This window comes from Zootoca vivipara, chromosome 7, assembly GCF_965207765.1.
Source record: "Zootoca vivipara chromosome 7, rZooViv2.hap1.1, whole genome shotgun sequence".
Taxonomy (NCBI): Eukaryota; Metazoa; Chordata; class Lepidosauria; order Squamata; family Lacertidae; genus Zootoca; species Zootoca vivipara.
Window position 1 is genome coordinate 77,948,259 of NC_142590.1, and position 18,378 is coordinate 77,966,636.

The following is an 18,378-nucleotide window of genomic DNA, read 5'->3' on the forward strand; positions in this document are numbered from 1 at the left end:
TGAAAGAAATGGGATGCTGACATGCAAAGCACTTTGTTTTTGTCCCTTCCTGTAATTTGGAAGGAAAATGTAGCCAATCCACTTTAAATTCTTTAATTGCAATGGTTCATCAGCCAGCGATTTTTAAAGGAAACTTGTGGAGTCTTTATTCCTTAGAGCAGGCATCCCCAAACTTCGGCCCTCCAGATGTTTTGGAGTACAATTCCCATCATCCCTGACCACTGGTCCTGTTAGCTAGGGATGATGGGAATTGTAGTCCCAAACATCTGGAGGGTCACAGTTTGGGGATGCCTGCTTTAGACCCTTGAACTGTCTGGAAGCCTTCACTACTCAGATGCAAGTCCCACTGAATTCAATGGAGCTTACTCCCAGGTAACTGTGTAAAGATTCTGCAGTCTTATACTGTACTGCAATCTTAAGCATTTTTACTCAGAAGTAAGTCCCACTTAGTTCAATAGGACGTACTTGCTGGTATGTGTCCTGATCATTATCACAGTTTCCATTATTGTTATTATTACATAATAATAATAATAATAATAATAATAATAATAATAATAATAATAATAATATAATACAGTCATAATCCTGTACTTCATAGAATTCCTTAAATGAGGCGATCTAATTAAGGTTGAATGAAAGTCAGATACATGAACAATTTTACTATTTGGAGAGACTCTCTTCTCCAGCCTCTTTCAAACTACTTTTTATGCCCTTTATGAACAACTGTGTGTGTGTACATGTATGCAAACACGTGGGGGTGTGACAAACTAGGTCTTTGCCCCGAGTGACAGAATGCCTAGTTTCAGCCCTGGTGAGGAGGACTGCACAACTTTTTGGTATTTCACTGCCTCTAAACAACATCTGAGGGCCATGGAACAGCCAAGATTTCTGGTTGACCCCAGTGAGAACACGATGCTAGACTAGCTGGGCCTTTGGCCTGGTCCTGCAGAACTCTTCTTATGCATGCAAACCAATGCCCCTACCACTCAGCTATGGCCCCTTCCCATACATAGGCATATATTATCTGAATGCAGCAAACGAGGGAATGCCAAGCGAAGTGGAAAGCCGGTACCTTTTCCCTGAAATTCCTGTCAGCTGCCGCTCGAGAGAGACATGACATGGCTGCCTTGCCCACACGAAGGTTTTCATCAAGCTGCAGAACGGCAAGGAGCTGTAAGGTCTGTGGAAGGGGCTGCAATCGGCTGAGTCGCTTCCCTTTCAGGTTCTTTATTTTCTTCATTCTCCCAGGACGCTGCAGGTCCTCAGTCAGCATCACTGCGGAGGAGAAACCCAAACATTTTGGCTCTGAAAGGCTATTTCCGATTTATTCTCTCTTCCCTCCACTGTATAATGTCAAGGCAACTTATTCTACAACAGTTTGCATGCTGTGCAGTCATCGCATTTACACACAAGGACTTTTCTGCACCAACGGGACTTCCTCTCCCCACGGGCTCCCTTGCCCACCCCCCAAAGAGTTGAAGGAACATCTCAACAAATTTGGGGGGTATGTAGGGAGAGGAAGTCCCATCGCATAGGCAGAAGTCCTTGTACTAAAACAGTGTTTCTCAATTTTGGGTCTTCAACTGTTTTTTTACTACAACTCCCATCATCCCTGACCACTGGTCCTGTTAGCTACGGTGATAGGAGTTGTAGTCCAACAACAGATGGGGACCCAGGCTTGAGAAACATTGTAAAAAAAGGACAACTTCATTGGACACAACCCCAATGCCTTTTTTTTTTTAAGGTCTACAACCGCAGGTGCAAATTAACATTTAAGGTTGTTAAATAAGACACTGGTCCACCCAATGCGCTAGCAACTTTGACTAGGTCACAGGTAGAGAAATATCTTTCTGATCAACCCAACAGCTCAATTGGAAGATTGTTAGACTCTTAATCTCAGAGTTTGTGCCCAACCTTGTGCTAAAAATTCCTGCATTGCAGGGGTTTGGACTAGATGACCCTCGGGGTCACTTACAACGCTAAAATCCTTTGGTTTAATGGGAAATTCTGGGGATTGAACATAGCAAGACTCCTGCAGGATCAGATCAAAGGTCCATCTGCCACAGCACCCTGTTTCCTCCAGCAGATGCATTCAGCCACAGGCATGGTAGCAACACTCCCTCTCATTGTTGCTCCCCGGCGGCTGCTAATCAGGGCCTGCTGCCTATGACCCTAACTAGGAGCCACTGATAGACTGGCAGACTTTCCTTCATTGGAAGTTTTGAAACAGAGGTTGGATGGCCCTCTGCCCAGGGATTATTTAGCCATCATTCTTGCATAGCAGGGGTTTGGACTAGATGATCCTTTGGGGGTCCCTTCCACTTCTACTCTTCTATGATCATATGACTCATCCTCCATAAATTTGTTTAATCACCCTCTGAAGTCACCTAGGCAAGCGCCAGGACCAATTAATGGTGGCAATTAATTGTGGATATTATTTAACGCACAATACACTGACGGTGAAGAAGTTTGGATGACACTGAGGACCAGCATCGTGAGAGGAGGAGAAAATCCTCTCTCTATCCACTTGGACCACCCTGGGCATAACTGAATAAAACTCTACCATGTCCCCCTGCCCCATAATCTCGTTTTTACCTAAACTAAAAAGCCTCATATTTGCATTCACTTGATTCCTTCCATTCCTAGCTAAAGGTCAAGGACCCCTGGATGGTTAAGTCCAGCCAAAGGAGACTATGGGTGCGGCACTCATCTCGCTTTTCAGGCCGAGGGAGCCGGCGTTTGTTTCAGGCCGAGGGAGCCGGCATTTCAGGCTGAGGGAGCCGCTTCTGGCATACGGAGGACTGCGACAAGTGCCAGAGTGCATGGAAATGCTGTTTACCTTCCCACCGCAGCGGTGCCTATTTATCTACTCACACTGGTGTGCTTTAGAACTGCTAGGTTGGCAGGAGCTGGGACAGAGCAATGGGAGCTCACCCCTTGTGTGAATTCGAACAGCTGACCTTCCGATCGGCAAACCCAAGAGGCTCAGTGGTTTAGACCACAGCGCCACCCATGTTACCTGCAAGGCTACCAATTTGAACCAGCGCTTGGTAAAGTGCCCCCTGGTAGGCCCTGAAAGAATTGCCTACCAGTGGCAGACAGCAACAGCAGCACTCATATCACTGTGTTGCTCTAGGTCAGCCGTCCTCAGCTGAGTGCCCTCCAGAGGTTTTGGACTACAACTCCTATCAGTCCCAAACAATGGTCAGAAATGATGGGAGTTGTACAAAATATTCAGAGGGCATGAGGTTGGGGAAGAATGTGTTGTGAGAAATCAAAATGGTGGCACCTAGAACAATCTTCAGTTGTTTCCAGGAAGTGCAAATAGCCAGAACTTATCCTATGAACCCTGCTGTGTTAACAGGGGCCACCACACCAAAAGCCCTGCTCCAAGTTGCCCTGGAGCACCTTCTGATAGTCTTGGGACTATCAGCAGTGACCTGCTGGGTACAGCTCAAGGAACAGGACAGTCTCTCAAGTAGCTATCATTTCAACATGCAACAGCCAGTGGTGGGCCTTGGAGATTCACCCTATACAGTGATACCTCGACTTACGAACGACTCGACAACTGAATTTTTCGACTTACAAATGGGGGTAATTCGAAAGAAAACATCCAAAAGAAAACTGCGGTGGTTTTAGGGTAGGGATTTTTTGACTTACAATTTTTTAGATAGGGTTGCTTTGACTTACACATTTTCCGTTTCCAATGCATTCCTATGGGAAATCGCATTTCCAATGGCGTTTTTCGACTTACGAATTTTTCGACCTACAAAGGTGCCTTCGGAACGGATTAAATTCGTAAGTTGAGGCACTACTGTATAATAACTCCTAACCTGGCAGACACCTGACCAAATCTCAAATAGGGTCTCCCTCGCCAGCCATTTATTTACCTTCTTTAGCAAATCTGGCCAGGTGTTTTTCCAAATTGTTCACGTGGTGCTTCTCCAGGTAGCTGTAAAACTGGAATAATGTCACTGATTCAGCTGGGAGATCCCTCGAGGGAAAGAGCAGGCTGCTTCCAACTATCTGCTCCAGGAACACCTGCAAAACTGAAAGGGGGTGCATAGAAATGAGGGGCGGGATGTTTTAAACAAAATAAACGTGAGGCAAGCAGTTCTATCTAGAGATGGCCAGGGCTTGGATATTTGAATTTCCTCCTATGCATTGAAGATACTCCAATACTCATGAGAAGAGAAGACTCCCTGGAAAAGACCCTGATGTTGGGAAAGATGGAGGGCACAAGGAGAAGGGGACAACAGAGGACGAGATGGTTGGACAGTGTTCTCAAACCTACGAACATGAGTTTGACCAAATTGCGGGAGGCAGTGCAAGACAGGAGTGCCTGGTGTACTCTGGTCCATGGGGTCACAAAGAGTCGGACGCGACTGAACGACTAAACAACAACAACATTGAAGATAAGAAGAGCCTTTCTGGATCAGGAGAAAGGTGCATCTAGATCAGGGGTCAGCAAACTTTTTCAGCTGGGGCCGGTCCACTGTCCCTCAGACCTTGTGGGGGGCCGGACTATATTTTGTAAAAAAAAATATGAACGAATTCCTATGCCTCACAAATAACCCAGAGATGCATTTTAAATAAAAGGACACATTCTACTCATGTAAAAACACCAGGCAGGCACCACAAATAACCCAGAGATGCATTTTAAATAAAAGGACACATTCTACTCATGTAAAAACTTGCTGATTCCCGGACTGGGAGCAGGCCAGATTGAGAAGGCGATTGGGCCGCATCCGGCCCCCGGGCCTTAGTTTGGAAACCCCTGATCTAGATCAATATTTTATCTGTAACCACTATTGCCTAAACACTTTCAAGCCCATCCTCACTGCATTCAGAGCTAAACAATAATGTTGTGTGGTTGTTGTTTTTTAAGGAAGTTGAAGTTGTGAATATAGTAAATGCTGGGCCCAATATTCCTTTCTCCACTTGTGATCAGCACATCACACAATGCACAGCCTTATGCAAAGGTAGCAGGCCAAATAACGAAGGCCATTTTACTTAGAGAGCACAGTCTTAGCATGGCTGCTAGAATAACTGTACACAGGACAGGAGTCCCAGTTTAGTTCACAGAAGCATGCAGCAGCAGCGGCAGATGGTAATGGTGCTTAGTACCCACAGGGCTCAACTATTCACCACCTAAGCCTGGGGGGGGGCATCTTTATGCATAAGTCAGAAGCTGCCAGATTTCAGCCTCAGGCAGAAATCCCAAGCTCATTCACTTGTATGCAAATGTTAAGCAAAAAGAATTAAAAGATGTTTTTAAAAAAACACCAGCCCTGCTTAGTTTGAAATATTTGAGCGGAAAACATAGGGTTAGGTAATTCTCAGGACTGGGAATCAGCATTGAGGTGCTTATTTCCTCGATGCAATCCTGAATTCACATACACAACTGCAAGAACAAGAAATACTATGGCATGAAACTGCAGGAGGAGAGCCTGTAACCATCGCTGCCGTTCTTCAACCCACTATGTATAGTCAAATGAATTTTTCTGGATGTCACAGGAGGTGGAGGCTCTAATTCAGGGCTGGCTCACCTGAGGCCATTCAGATAGTGCAGGGCTGCAACCATTCTAGTGAGCTCCAACCACTGGTCATGCTGGCTAGGACCAATGGGAACTGGAGACCTGTTAAATCTGAAGGGCTGCAGATTCCCCACCTCTGCTCCAATGCTCCCTTGGCTACAGCAGGAATAGGGGGACCTGTCTCGCCCCAGTGTGTTGTTAAACTACCACCCCCATCATCCCTGGACATTGTCCTTGCTAGCAGGGGCTGATGGGAGATGGAGTCTAATGACATCCGGAGGGTCACAGGTTAGCCAGCCTTTGCCTACAGGACGGCTCTAAGCTACATCATGCAGCATTACTACCTACCCTGTTTCTCATATTTTAAGACATACCCATAAAATAAGCCATAGCAGGATTTTTAAGCATTCAAGGAATATAAGCCATACCCCGAAAATAAGACATAGTGATAGGCGCAGCAGCTAAGTGACTACTAGGGCCATGGATCAGAAAGTCCTGGGTTCAAATCTCCCCTCTGCCAGGAACTCTGCCAGGTAGCTTTTTATAGGTAACTCACCCAACAGCCAGAGTTCCACTATCTGCAATATTGAGGAATCTTGGAGACAGTAATACTTTGCAGGATTATTGTAAGGTTTGCTGAGCTAACGTACATCAAGTGCTTTGAACAGCTATGGGGCAAGCTATAAATGCGGAAGAATTATTATTACACAGATTGCATTTTTATAAATGGATACATTTTCCTTTTAACCAGTCAGTGGATATTTTAATCATTGCACCGCTTTGGACTAACTGAAATCCAAAACTGCTGCCAAGTTTTAAAAGTGATCAACACTGGGCAATCATTAGCAAAGGCACAAATACAACCGCATTACCTTTTTCTATGTGTCCTTGATAGTTCTCTTTCGTTTTAAACATCAGTATGTATTTCAAAGGGTTCCAAAATCTCTCCGCCGGACAGAATAAAATGCTTCCCCGCTCAGTGCACTCACTCCAAATCTTCAGGCAGCGCTTCTGCTTTTTAGCTTTTTGAATGACTGCAAAAAATAATAACATGAATGTCAGCAAGGGGGCCTGAAACTCATTTGCAAGCTAAAAGTGAAATACCAGATCAGGCATCCCCAAACTGCAGCCCTCCAGATGTTTTGGCCTACAACTCCCATGATCCCTAGCTAACAGGACCAGTAGTCAGGGATGATGGGAATTGTAGTCCAAAACATCTGGAGGACCGAAGTTTGGGGATGCCTGTACCAGATGATATGTATGCCTTTTCTGCAGTGGCTCCCCCACCTGTGGGATGCTCTGCCCAGGGAAGTTTACCTTCATTATACACCTTTTGGCATGAGGCAAAAACGTTCCTCTTTAACCAGACCTTTGGTTGATTTGATTGACATCCAATGCCCTTTTAAAATCTGGGGTGGGGGTTGTTATTGGGTTGTTGTTGTTGTTATTTTGAATATGTATTTTGTGGTTTTATAATTTTATTTTATCCTGTGAACTGCCCTGAGACCTACAGCTATAGGCTGTGTGTGTGTGTGTGTGTGTGTGTGTGTGTGTGTACATGTGTGTGTATAACATAATAAGCCTAAATTGATCCTGTGCTAATCTGTATACAGTGGTACCTCTACTTACGAATTTAATGCGTTCCAAACGCACATTTGTAAGTAGAAAAAATTTGTAAGTCGAATCCCATAGGAATGCATTGGGAGAAAAAATTCGTAAGTAGAAAAAATCCTATCTAAACCGCATCCAAGATGGCGGACGGAGCTCCATTCGTAAGTAGAAACATTCGTAAGTAGAGTTATTCGTTAAGTAGAGGTACCACTGTACATGCCAAAAGGAACATACGCACAGATAGGGATACGTAGATGGATGCATATGTCACCAAATCACTCCCCTAGCATTTTACTAATCTCAAATAAAATCTTGATCCCAAGCTCCCAGATCAATATCTGCCTTCTTGAGAGTCTGAGTCACATATGGCGTGCAAAGGTATGCGGGGTGTGTGTGTGTGAGAGTGCTATGTCCAATGCGGACTTTTGGTTTTGCACGCAAGTGAGAGCTGGGAGGCCACTAGAAGTGGAAGATCTATTTGAAGGAGTGGCACTTGGTTAAGGAAAGAATTCGAGAACCTGTGGCTCTCCAGGCGTTGATGGATTCCAACTCCCATCAGCCCTGTCAGCATGGCCAATGGCCTGGAATGATGGGAGCTGTAGTCCAACAGGGAGGTTGAGAGGGGGGGGGGATGAGAATGGGTGTGTGAACAGATGCGCAGATCATGTAGGAATGCATTTGTTGGTGTTGGTGTCCAGCTCTGCACAGGCGGGTATGTGAATTGGGATGTGTGTGAGAAACTGTGTGGGGTTATTCCACCCACTTTTGCTTTGATCCCACTGGGTCCTTGAACGTTAGCCACAAGCGAATGCAGCCCTTGGTCATAACAGGTCCTCCACCCCCACCCTCTACTAGACAGCGGCTGGGGGGGGGGGGAAGGATGCTTGGGAGTGTCTGTTCCACACCTTAAAGTTTTGGACATCTCATAACTTACTCTCTTCCACAGAAGTCAGGTTCCGTGGTACAGGAGCAGCCAGAGCAGAGATTATCTCCAGAACGTGTTTCTGTTGTGACACCTCTTCCAAAAGGCTCTGCTGGACAATTGGAGCTAAGTCTGGCAGGACAAGTTTCTGGAAGCAAAAGAAGGGAGGATTTGAGAGGCTACTGCTCAGGGTTGTATATTAAGCAATGAAGCAGCCAAATTCATCTGCACATGGTCCAAAACTTCCCCAGGGCCACTGGGGAGAACACCTGCCTCCCATCTCTGCGGTGGGACACACATTGTCAAATGCAACCCAACAGCTGCGAGTTAATTGCACTCCGCTGAGCATGGATATGAATAAAGCCACTTCCTTTTGAAATTACTGTGTTGTTGTAGTGGTGCTGATAAGCAGCTGCCAATATTATGGACCACAAAGAAATGCGCAAAGAGGACTCTTGCAATACCGCAGCTCTTGGGCTGCAATTAAGGCTTTTCAGTTCATTTCGCATTTAAAGGTGAATCTGCGTTTTCCTAAACGGTATGAGAATTGAAACAAACACAGCTATCCTTCTAAATTTGCACTTATCCGAATTCTGCAATGCAATTTTACATCCAACCAATGTTTGCAAAAATGCATACATTAAGTGAAAGTGTGAATATAAAACTTGAACACGTAGGTGAAAATCATGCACAAGGATGCATTAAGTTTGGGGAAATTGCTTGCAGGAATGTGGGTATATAACTCAAAGCTGCATATAAAAATGTGATTATCACGAGAAAACAATTTGCAAACTGCTGTGCAAATGGAGGGAACTGAATCTTAAGACTGGAAAAATGAGAAACCGGGGGAACTGGAACTGGAACTGACAGATCACTCTATTCTCAGTTGCAATCCAAAGCTGGTCATAAAGGCCAGTGCAAACAAGATAGGTCCTCATGCGAACATTCCTGTAAAAAGGCCTGTGCGCAGCGGAAACTGACACAGAAACCCCAACGCTGGCAACAAACATCTTGGCAAATATGCAGACTATATAACTACACTCACTAGTGAGCTGAGATTGGCTCACTATTTGTTGTTGTTGTTTAGTCGTTTAGTCGTGTCCAACTCTTCGTGACCCTATGGACCATAGCACGCCAGGCACTCCTGTCTTGCACTGCCTCCTGCAGTTTGGTCAAACTCATGTTCGTAGCTTCGAGAACACTGTCCAACCATCTTGTCCTCTGTCGTCCCCTTCTCCTAGTGCCCTCAATCTTTCCCAACATCAGGGTCTTTTCCAAGGATTCTTCTCTTCTCATGAGGTGGCCAAAGTATTGGAGCCTCAGCTTCACGATCTGTCCTTCCAGGGAGCACTCAGGGCTGATTTCCTTAAGAATGGATAGGTTTGATCTTCTTGCAGTCCATGGGACTCTCAAGAGTCTCCTCCAGCACCATAATTCAAAAGCATCAATTCTTCGGCGATCAGCCTTCTTTATGGTCCAGCTCTCACTTCCATACATCACTACTGGGAAAACCATAGCTTTAACTATACGGACCTTTGTCGGCAAGGTGATGTCTCTGCTTTTTAAGATGCTGTCTAGGTTTGTCATTGCTTTTCTCCCCAGAAGCAAGCGTCTTTTAATTTCGTGACTGCTGTCACCATCTGCAGTGATCAAGGAGCCCAAGAAAGTAAAATCTCTCACTGCCTCCATTTCTTCCCCTTCTATTTGCCAGGAGGTGATGGGACCAGTGGCCATGATCTTGGTTTTTTTGATGTTGAGCTTCAGACCATATTAGGTAAAGGGACCCCTGACCATTAGGTCCAGTCGTGACCGACTCTGGGGTTGCGCGCTCATCTCACATTATTGGCCGAGGGAGCCGGCATATAGCTTCCAGGTCATGTGGCCAGCATGACAAAGCCGCTTCTGGCGAACCAGAGCAGCACATGGAAACGCCGTTTACCTTCCCGCTGTAGCGGTTCCTATTTATCTACTTGCATTTTGACGTGCTTTCGAACTGCTAGGTTGGCAGGACCATATTAAGTTGACACAAATGAATAAATGGGTTTGCTATTGGAGCCTTAGTCTAACTTCCCACCCCCATACACATGTGATTAATAACTGAATGAGGATGGGGAGCAAGACTGTAACACTGGCCCTACCCCTGTCTGGGATGCTCTGCCCCCCAGATTTACAGCTTAAAAGAATGAGTTCTCACCAGAAGGCATTTCCTTGTAGTATCTCAACAGACATTGTATGGAGCATTGAACATCTGCTGACTGAGAAGGGTTCTTAGCCAGAAGATCTGTTCACGAGTAAGCATTAATAGAACCTTTGGGAGTCTAAGGCTTCGTGGTGCTTCCAAAAATTGGTCTCTCTCTCTTTTCTGTGAATTGTGCTCTTCCCACTCCTGACGGCAACTACTGTATAAGGATCATCGCCATGAAAGAAGGAGCAGCTGGCTGCCCTGTTCTCAGATACAGCACGGCCAGCAATCAACGGAGCTGGGAGGGGCCTACATGCTGAGAGATGTAGCCAGGAGTAGAGACTTTTTGGAGGTCAGCCTGTGCCAGAGTTACCCGGGACCTCAAAATCATCACAGTGCTTCCTTGTTCAGCTCACAGACATGATTGTAACCTTGCAAGTGGCAGACTTCTGTCCTGTCTTATAAGAGATGTAATGGTCTCCTATACAAAAACTGAAACTCTTTTATTATATCCTATCCCTGATTTTGTATATTTCTCAAATATTTTATTTCTATCCATATTTTATTTTATCAATTGTAACCCAATTACGAGTGCCTTGGTGGCTTCTGTATTTTTATGAGCTTAAAGCTGAAATAATCTGGTTTGACTTGTTCAGCTCTGCACTGGGTAGTCATGTCCCCAGGGAAGTCAACATCTGGAAGTGCCTTCAAAGGCTTCCTGGGAATTTCTGCTCAGGCCCTGGAAACATAACTATCTGTTGCAAACAGTCTGATGAGCATGTATTAGGAAAGCAGATTTAAAAGAGGATGGATATCCGTTTTGTTTTTACCAGAGCACCAAATACAAGTTGGGCCACCTTCCTGTGGGAACAGCTTCCCTGGCATGAGAAAACAGCCAGTCAAACCTTTCTTTAAATATTTGGATATTAGGGTGATGACTTTTTTATTATTATTTTTCAAAAATTATTTCCTCTAGCACAAATGGTTGAACTTTTGCCTAAAATGAGGTATATTCCATTGAAATATTAAAAAAGGTTATGCACAAACCGTTTTTAATTTTTTTGTATGCCGTTTTACCATTTCATAAAATTGTATTAACAATTCTATATATATTTCGTATCAAATTTGGACACAACACCACATTCCACAATGGGGAGTGTTCTTAGCAACATAGGGTATACAAATGTCACACCTGCGCAAGGTAAAAGCCCCCTTTTGGGACCTCAAAACTCAGCCAGCAGACCCTGCCGGACATGCTGGGAAAAGAACCTACAGGAGAGGTAGGAAAACATCGCCCTCTACCGGCGTCTATATGTTACTGCACCTAAAAAAAGCTTCCTTGTGTGTTTGATGACCCTATATAATGTTGTATATATGTGACTCTAAAGCTTGGGTTCAATTTTATATCTGCTTACAGTGACTTCGAAAATGGTCAAAAAACTGATAAATAACATTTTTAAAATCATTTTGTGCGTGAGGTATTTTTTATCAAATCTCTTCGAAAGTAAGGTTTTATCTAATCTTTAATGAAAGCTCATCAAATTATGATACAGGGAAATGAGGTTGTAAAAAAAGTCATCACCCTATTGGATATCCATTATTTGAATCAGTGTGGCACTCTCAGAAGCAAGGAGAAGGTCATAGCTCAGAGAAAGAAGCTCTGAAGGTCTCACGTTCAACCACCTGCATCTCCACTTAACAGAGTCAGGCAGCAGCAGCTGGGAAAGACCCCTCGTCTGAGACCCTGAAGAGCTGCTGCCAATGAGACTGGGCCACCCTTTAGCTGTGGTGATGCTCTTTAGAAGTTGTTGGACCCCAACCTTCATCACCCCAACCAACATGGTCAGCAGTCAGGAATGATGGCAGTTGTGGTCCATCATGCTGGCTACCCCTGGAATGGACAATACCAGGCTAGATGGACCAGTGGTCCAAACTAGCATAAAGGCTGCTTCATATGTTCAAAAAATGCAGGAATAGGGATGCCAGCCAACCTGAAAAATACCTAGGGTTGTCCGGCCCTGTTGTCATCAGATGAGAAAGGGGCGAGTCAGTGTTGCAATTACATTGAAAAAGTCAGATTTCCAAGGCATACACAAGACAGCCATTACTTCCCTGTCTTGTTAGTGGGCTTCCCATCTTTTTGGGAAAGAGGATGCTGGCCTAGATAGATCTTTGATCTAATCTAGCAGAGCTTCTGCTTACACATGAGTCACAGGGATGCAGCAATCTCTCGATTTTGGTTTCTCCCAGTTTCTCTTTTCCCCAGCCTTAAGTTCAGTTCTCTACATTTCCACATCAGGTTGTGATTTTTCTTTTTAAAAAGTTCTCACGAAGATTCATCGGCATTTTCTTAAGTGAGAATTTCTCCTAATTCGTTTCCTAATTTCTCCTAATTTGTCTGCAACAATACACATTTTTGCAAAGTGGGTTTTCCCGTTTGTATATGTTATCTTCCCCAATAGGAACATTTTCATGCACACGTTGCCTTAGTATATGCATTCCTGAACACATGCCTTGGAGACCTACAAAGCAAATTTCAGAAAATTGGGAATTTCAAAGGATCGCTGTGTTTGGGTTTGCATATTGCTTCAGAAAGTTCAAATCAGGTAGGTTCGCCTTTGAATGAGAACTTGTGTCCCCCCCCCCCAATACCTTCCAACTCCCGGTTAGAAAAATCAGGGATCAGCAGCGCCGGCACCGGAAGTTGCTTCCAGACATGCGTAGAAGCAACTTCCGGTGCCGACGCTGCCTGATTTCTGGTGCCCAGACATGGGCAGAGCACCCGAAATCGGTTCTGTGCATATCCAGACATGCGCAGAAGGAGCCTCTCTGGCAGGTACTGAAATCTGGGGGATTTACAGGATTTTTTCCAATCTGGACTGCCAGCAGGAAACAGTTTAAAATACGGGGGTTTCTCGCGGAAAACGGGCGACTTGGCAGCTATGTCCCCCCCCCCCCATACCAACTCATGACAAAGAGCTTTTTATGGTTCAAATGTTTGCTGATCGTGCAGATTAAAACAATACAATCTTCTCTCCAAAGACCGACTGCCCTTTGTCTCCCGTTCCATGAGATTAATCATAGTAATAAGACTCCAATCCCCCCATTTTTTTAAAAGAGAGAGAGAGAGAGAGAGAGAGAGAGAGAGAGAGAGAGAGAGAGAGAGAGAGAGAAAGCAATCAAACACAATTCCCCACCTGCAGGAGAGCTCTGCAGAATTGCAGATGAACTTCCAGAAGTGTATCTAGGTCATCACTGCCTGTGGTTAACTCCTTCTTTTCTGTTTTGGTATCATAGCCCAGGGATGGAAGTGTCGCTTTGTTGTAGCTGCTGGTACTAAGGACAAGGATAAGGAAGCAAATAATTATAGAATCATAGAATCATAGAGTTGGGAGAGACCACAAGGGCCATCCAGTCCAACCCCCTGCCAAGCAGGAAACACCATCAAAGCATTCCTGACAGATGGCTGTCAAGCCTCTGCTTAAAGACCTCCAAAGAAGGAGACTCCACCACACTCCTTGGCAGCAAATTCCACTGCCGAACAGCTCTTACTGTCAGGAAGTTCTTCCTAATGTTTAGGTGGAATTTTCTTTCTTGTAGTTTGAATCCGTTGCTCCGTGTCCGCTTCTCTGGAGCAGCAGAAAACAACCTTTCTCCCTCCTCTATATGACATCCTTTTATATATTTGAACATGGTTATCATATCACCCCTTAACCTTCTCTTCTCCAGGCTAAACATACCCAGCTCCCTAAGCCGTTCCTCATAAGGCATCGTTTCCAGGCCTTTGACCATTTTGGTTGCCCTCTTCTGGACACGTTCCAGCTTATCAGTATCCTTCTTGAACTGTGGTGCCCAGAACTGGACACAGTACTCCAGGTGAGGTCTGACCAGAGCAGAATACAGTGGTACTATTACTTCCCTTGATCTAGATGCTATACTCCTATTGATGCAGCCCAGAATTGCATTGGCTTTTTTAGCTGCTGCATCACACTGCTGACTCATGTCAAGTTTGTGGTCTACCAAGACTCCTAGATCCTTTTCACATGTACTGCTCTCAAGCCAGGTGTCTCCCATCCTGTATTTGTGCCTTTCATTTTTTTGCCCAAGTGTAGTACTTTACATTTCTCCTTGTTAAAATTCATCTTGTTTGCTTTGGCCCAGTTGTCTAATCTGTTAAGGTCATTCTGAAGTGTGATCCTGTCCTCTGGGGTGTTAGCCACCCCTCCCAATTTGGTGTCATCTGCAAACTTGCTCAGGATGCCCTCAAGCCCATCATCCAAGTCATTGATAAAGATGTTGAACAAGACTGGGCCCAAGACAGAACCCTGTGGCACCCCACTAGTCACTACTCTCCAGGATGAGGAGGAGCCATTGATGAGCACCCTTTGGGTTCGGTCAGTAAGCCAGTTACAAATCCACTGAATGGTAGCATTGTCTAGCCCACATTTTACCAGCTTCTTTACAAGAATATCATGGGGCACCTTGTCAAAGGCCTTGCTGAAATCAAGATAGGCTACATCCACAGCGTTCCCTTCATCTACCAGGCTTGTAATTCTGTCAAAAAATGAGATCAGATTAGTCTGACATGACTTATTTTTCAGGAACCCATGCTGACTTTTAGTGATCACAGAGTTTCTTTCTAGGTGCTCACAGACCGTTTGCTTAATGATCTGCTCTAGAATCTTTCCTGGTATTGATGTCAGGCTGACTGGGCGGTAATTGTTTGGGTCCTCCCTTTTCCCCTTTTTGAAAATAGGGACAACATTTGCCCTCCTCCAGTCTGCTGGAACTTCGCCTGTTCTCCAGGAATTTTCAAAGATTATTGCCAGTGGTTCTGAAATCACCTCTGCCAGTTCTTTTAATACTCTTGGATGTAGTTCATCTGGCCCTGGAGACTTGAATACATCTAAACTAGCCAAGTATTCTTGTACTACCTCCTTACTTATTCTGGGCTGTGTTTCCCCTGCTGAATCATCTGCTCCATATTCTTCAGGTCGGGCGTTGTTTTCTTTCTTGGAGAAGACTGAGGCAAAGAAGGCATTGAGGAGTTCTGCCCTTTCTCTGTCCCCTGTTTGCATTTCACCATCTTCTCCTCTGAGTGACCCCACTGTTTCCTTGTTTTTCCTTTTGCTACGGACATACCCATAAAAGCCCTTTTTGTTGCTTTTAACCTCTCTAGCGAGCCTGAGTTCATTCTGTGCTTTAGCTTTTCTGACTTTGTCTCTACACGTGCTGGCTATATGTTTGAATTCCTCTCTGGAGATTTCCCCCCTTTTCCATTTTTTGTACATATCCCTTTTAAATCTTAACTCAGTCAAAAGTTCTTTAGATAGCCAGCCTGGCTTCTTTAGGCACCTTCCATGTTTCCGTCTCATTGGTATTGCCTGAAGTTGTGCTTTTAATATCTCCCTTTTAACAAACTCCCAACCATCATGAACTCCCTTCCCTTTTAGTATTACTGTCCATGGGATTTCACCCAGCGTTTCCCTAAGTTTTCTGAAGTCGGCTTTCTTAAAGTCTAGAATTTGGACCTTAGTATGCTTGGTTGCTCCTTTCCACTGGATAATAAACTCCAGAAGAGCATGGTCACTCCCACCTAATGATCCTGCCACTTCTACCCCATTAACCAAGTCATCACTATTGGTTAGGACCAGATCTAAAATGGCTGATCCTCTTGTTGCTTCTCCCACTTTCTGGACAATGAAGTTGTCTGCAAGGCCAGTGAGGAATCTGTTCGACCTTATGCTCTTGGCTGAGTTTGACATCCAACAAATATCAGGATAGTTGAAATCCCCCATTACTACTATCTCACTTCCTTTGGAATGCTTGGCCATCTGTTCCAGGAAGGCATCATCTGTGTCCTCAGTTTGGCTTGGGGATCTATAGTAAACTCCCACAATGAGATCACTGTTGTTTTTCTCTCCCTTAATTTTGACCCAGATACTCTCAATTTGGCTTTGAAGTTTTAAATCCTGGATCTCTTCACAGGTATACATATCCCTAACATATAAAGCTACTCCTCCTCCTTTCCTGTTTGGTCTATTTCTCTTAAATAGATTGTATCCCTCTATTACTACATTCCAGTCATGAGACTCAACCCACCAGGTTTCAGTGATGCCTATTATGTCATATTTAGTTTGCTGTACCAAGAGCTCAAGTTCATCTTGTTTATTTCCCATGCTCTGTGCATTAGTATACAGACATTGAAGACCGTTGATCATTCCCCCATGTCTCTTATTTAAGGATATTTTCGTCCCACCACTAGGTCTGCATGCTGCTTGCTCCATTTGGTCCTTGACATTTGGATGATCATCTTCAGCATTTGATAGACTCCTACCTTCAGGACCACTGTCTCCCTCCCCCACATAAGTCAGTTTAAAGCCCTCCTGATGAGGTTTTTGAGTTTTGTGGCAAAAACATTCCTCCCAACTTTTGTGAGGTGCAGTCCATCACTTGCCAGAAGTCCATCTTCAAGAAACTGCAGACCGTGATCTAGGAATCCAAACCGTTCCTGTTTGCACCATTTGCGAAGCCAGTTGTTCACTTCCCCTATTTTTCCCTCTCTCCCAGGGCCATGTCGTTCAACTGGGAGGACAGAAGAGATGACAATTTGTGCATCTAATTGCTTCAACTTCCTGCCCAGAGCCTCATAATCATTTTTGATCTTCTGTAAGCTATGGCTTGCAGTGTCATTGGTTCCCACATGCACCAAAAGGAAGGGGTATTTGTCGGTGGGTTTTATGATTCCTTGCAGCCGTTCTGTTACATCTTTGATCTTGGCCCCAGGTAGACAGCACACCTCTCGAGACATCTTGTCAGGCCCACAGATCACTGCTTCTGTACCCCTCAGTAGGGAATCCCCTATCACCACTACACGCCTCTTCATAGGCTTGGTTGGGATTCTTATTAATATTCTAATATTAATATTCTATTAATTAATAGAATGAAAATAAAGCAGGGCAGCAGGGGGATGGGTGGTGAACCAAGCCCTATCTTACTGAGGCTTTGGAGAGGAAATATGGTCAATGCTTCCTCTGGGTTATGATCCGGGATCAGATTCCAGTGATACAAAGGAATTCAATGAAAGGAGCATAAGAACAGAACATCAGAAGAACCCTGAACCCTGGTGGATAATAATAAATAATAATAATAATTTATTTGCATGCCGCCCATCTGGCTGGGTTTCCCCAGCCGCTCTGGGTGGCTTCCAACAAAAGATTTAAAATACATTAAAATCTCAGACATTAAAAACTCCCCTATACAGGGCTGCCTTCAGATGCCTTCTAAACATCAGAAAGTTGTTTATTTCTTTGACATCTGATGGAAGGGTGTTCCACAGGGCAGGTGCCACTACCGAGAAGGCCCTCTGCCAGGTTCCCTGTAGCTTTGCTTCTCGCAGTGAGGGAGCTGCCAGAAGGCCCTCGGCGCTGGACTTCAGTGTCCAGGCAGAATGATGGGGGTGGAGACGCTCCTTCAGGTATACTGGGCCAAGGCCGTTTAGATCAGTCCATCAATCCTTCCACTCCAGCACCTTGCTTGTCAAGAGCGGTCAACCAGAAGCTTCTGGGAAGCTACCAGAGTGGCACAGTTGGTAGATGAACGGTTGGTAGAGCATGAAGGCTCCCTCAACTCAATACTATAGGCAGCATAATTATTTAATCTAGCCCTGTTGATCCATCACTCTTCTTTCTCATAGTCTTCTATAAAGCATTTCAGCAGACAGGGGAAAAAGGTTGCCCAATGTGGCAGGTATTTACAAATTTATATAGAAGGCCTTACCTGGTACTGCGGGTCCTTACACTCCCGAGGGATGACAGTTCATCTGCACTGCCGTCAGCGTTGAGGAAGTCAAAGCTTTCCAGCGCTGTCTCAACCATCAAGCTCTCCACGGAGGAGTGTTTCAGTTGGTACCTTTTTGGCTGTTGTCAAATGCAAAATTAGTTCCATTTCCTTTTAAGTAGAAACCCTTTTCATCCCAATGGGCGCGGTGCTATCAGTAGCACAGATATCACCAGTGAATATTCCACCACCACCACCAGCCCGATTTCCCAAACTCCCACCATGGCCAATGGTCAGGGATGATGGGATTTGTAGTCCAATAATATCTAGAAAGCCAGATTCCCCAA

The 18,378-nt window shown here is 44.8% G+C and overlaps 1 protein-coding gene across 4 annotated transcripts in view; it reads right to left on the bottom strand.

The window, feature by feature from the left end:
• Window positions 1-18,378, bottom strand: part of RIPOR3 (RIPOR family member 3) — a 113,404-nt gene that overhangs the window by 5,018 nt on the left and 90,008 nt on the right. For all 4 annotated transcript variants that reach the window (XM_060277302.2, XM_035122812.3, XM_088674626.1 and 1 more), the window contains 6 exons: window positions 18,032-18,171; window positions 13,450-13,588; window positions 8,083-8,218; window positions 6,410-6,571; window positions 3,891-4,049; window positions 1,073-1,275 (listed from right to left, as the gene is read on the bottom strand). In XM_060277302.2, coding sequence (XP_060133285.2) covers window positions 1,073-1,275; window positions 3,891-4,049; window positions 6,410-6,571; window positions 8,083-8,218; window positions 13,450-13,588; window positions 18,032-18,171 — 939 coding nt within the window. The remainder of the gene's footprint in view (window positions 1-1,072; window positions 1,276-3,890; window positions 4,050-6,409; window positions 6,572-8,082; window positions 8,219-13,449; window positions 13,589-18,031; window positions 18,172-18,378) is intronic.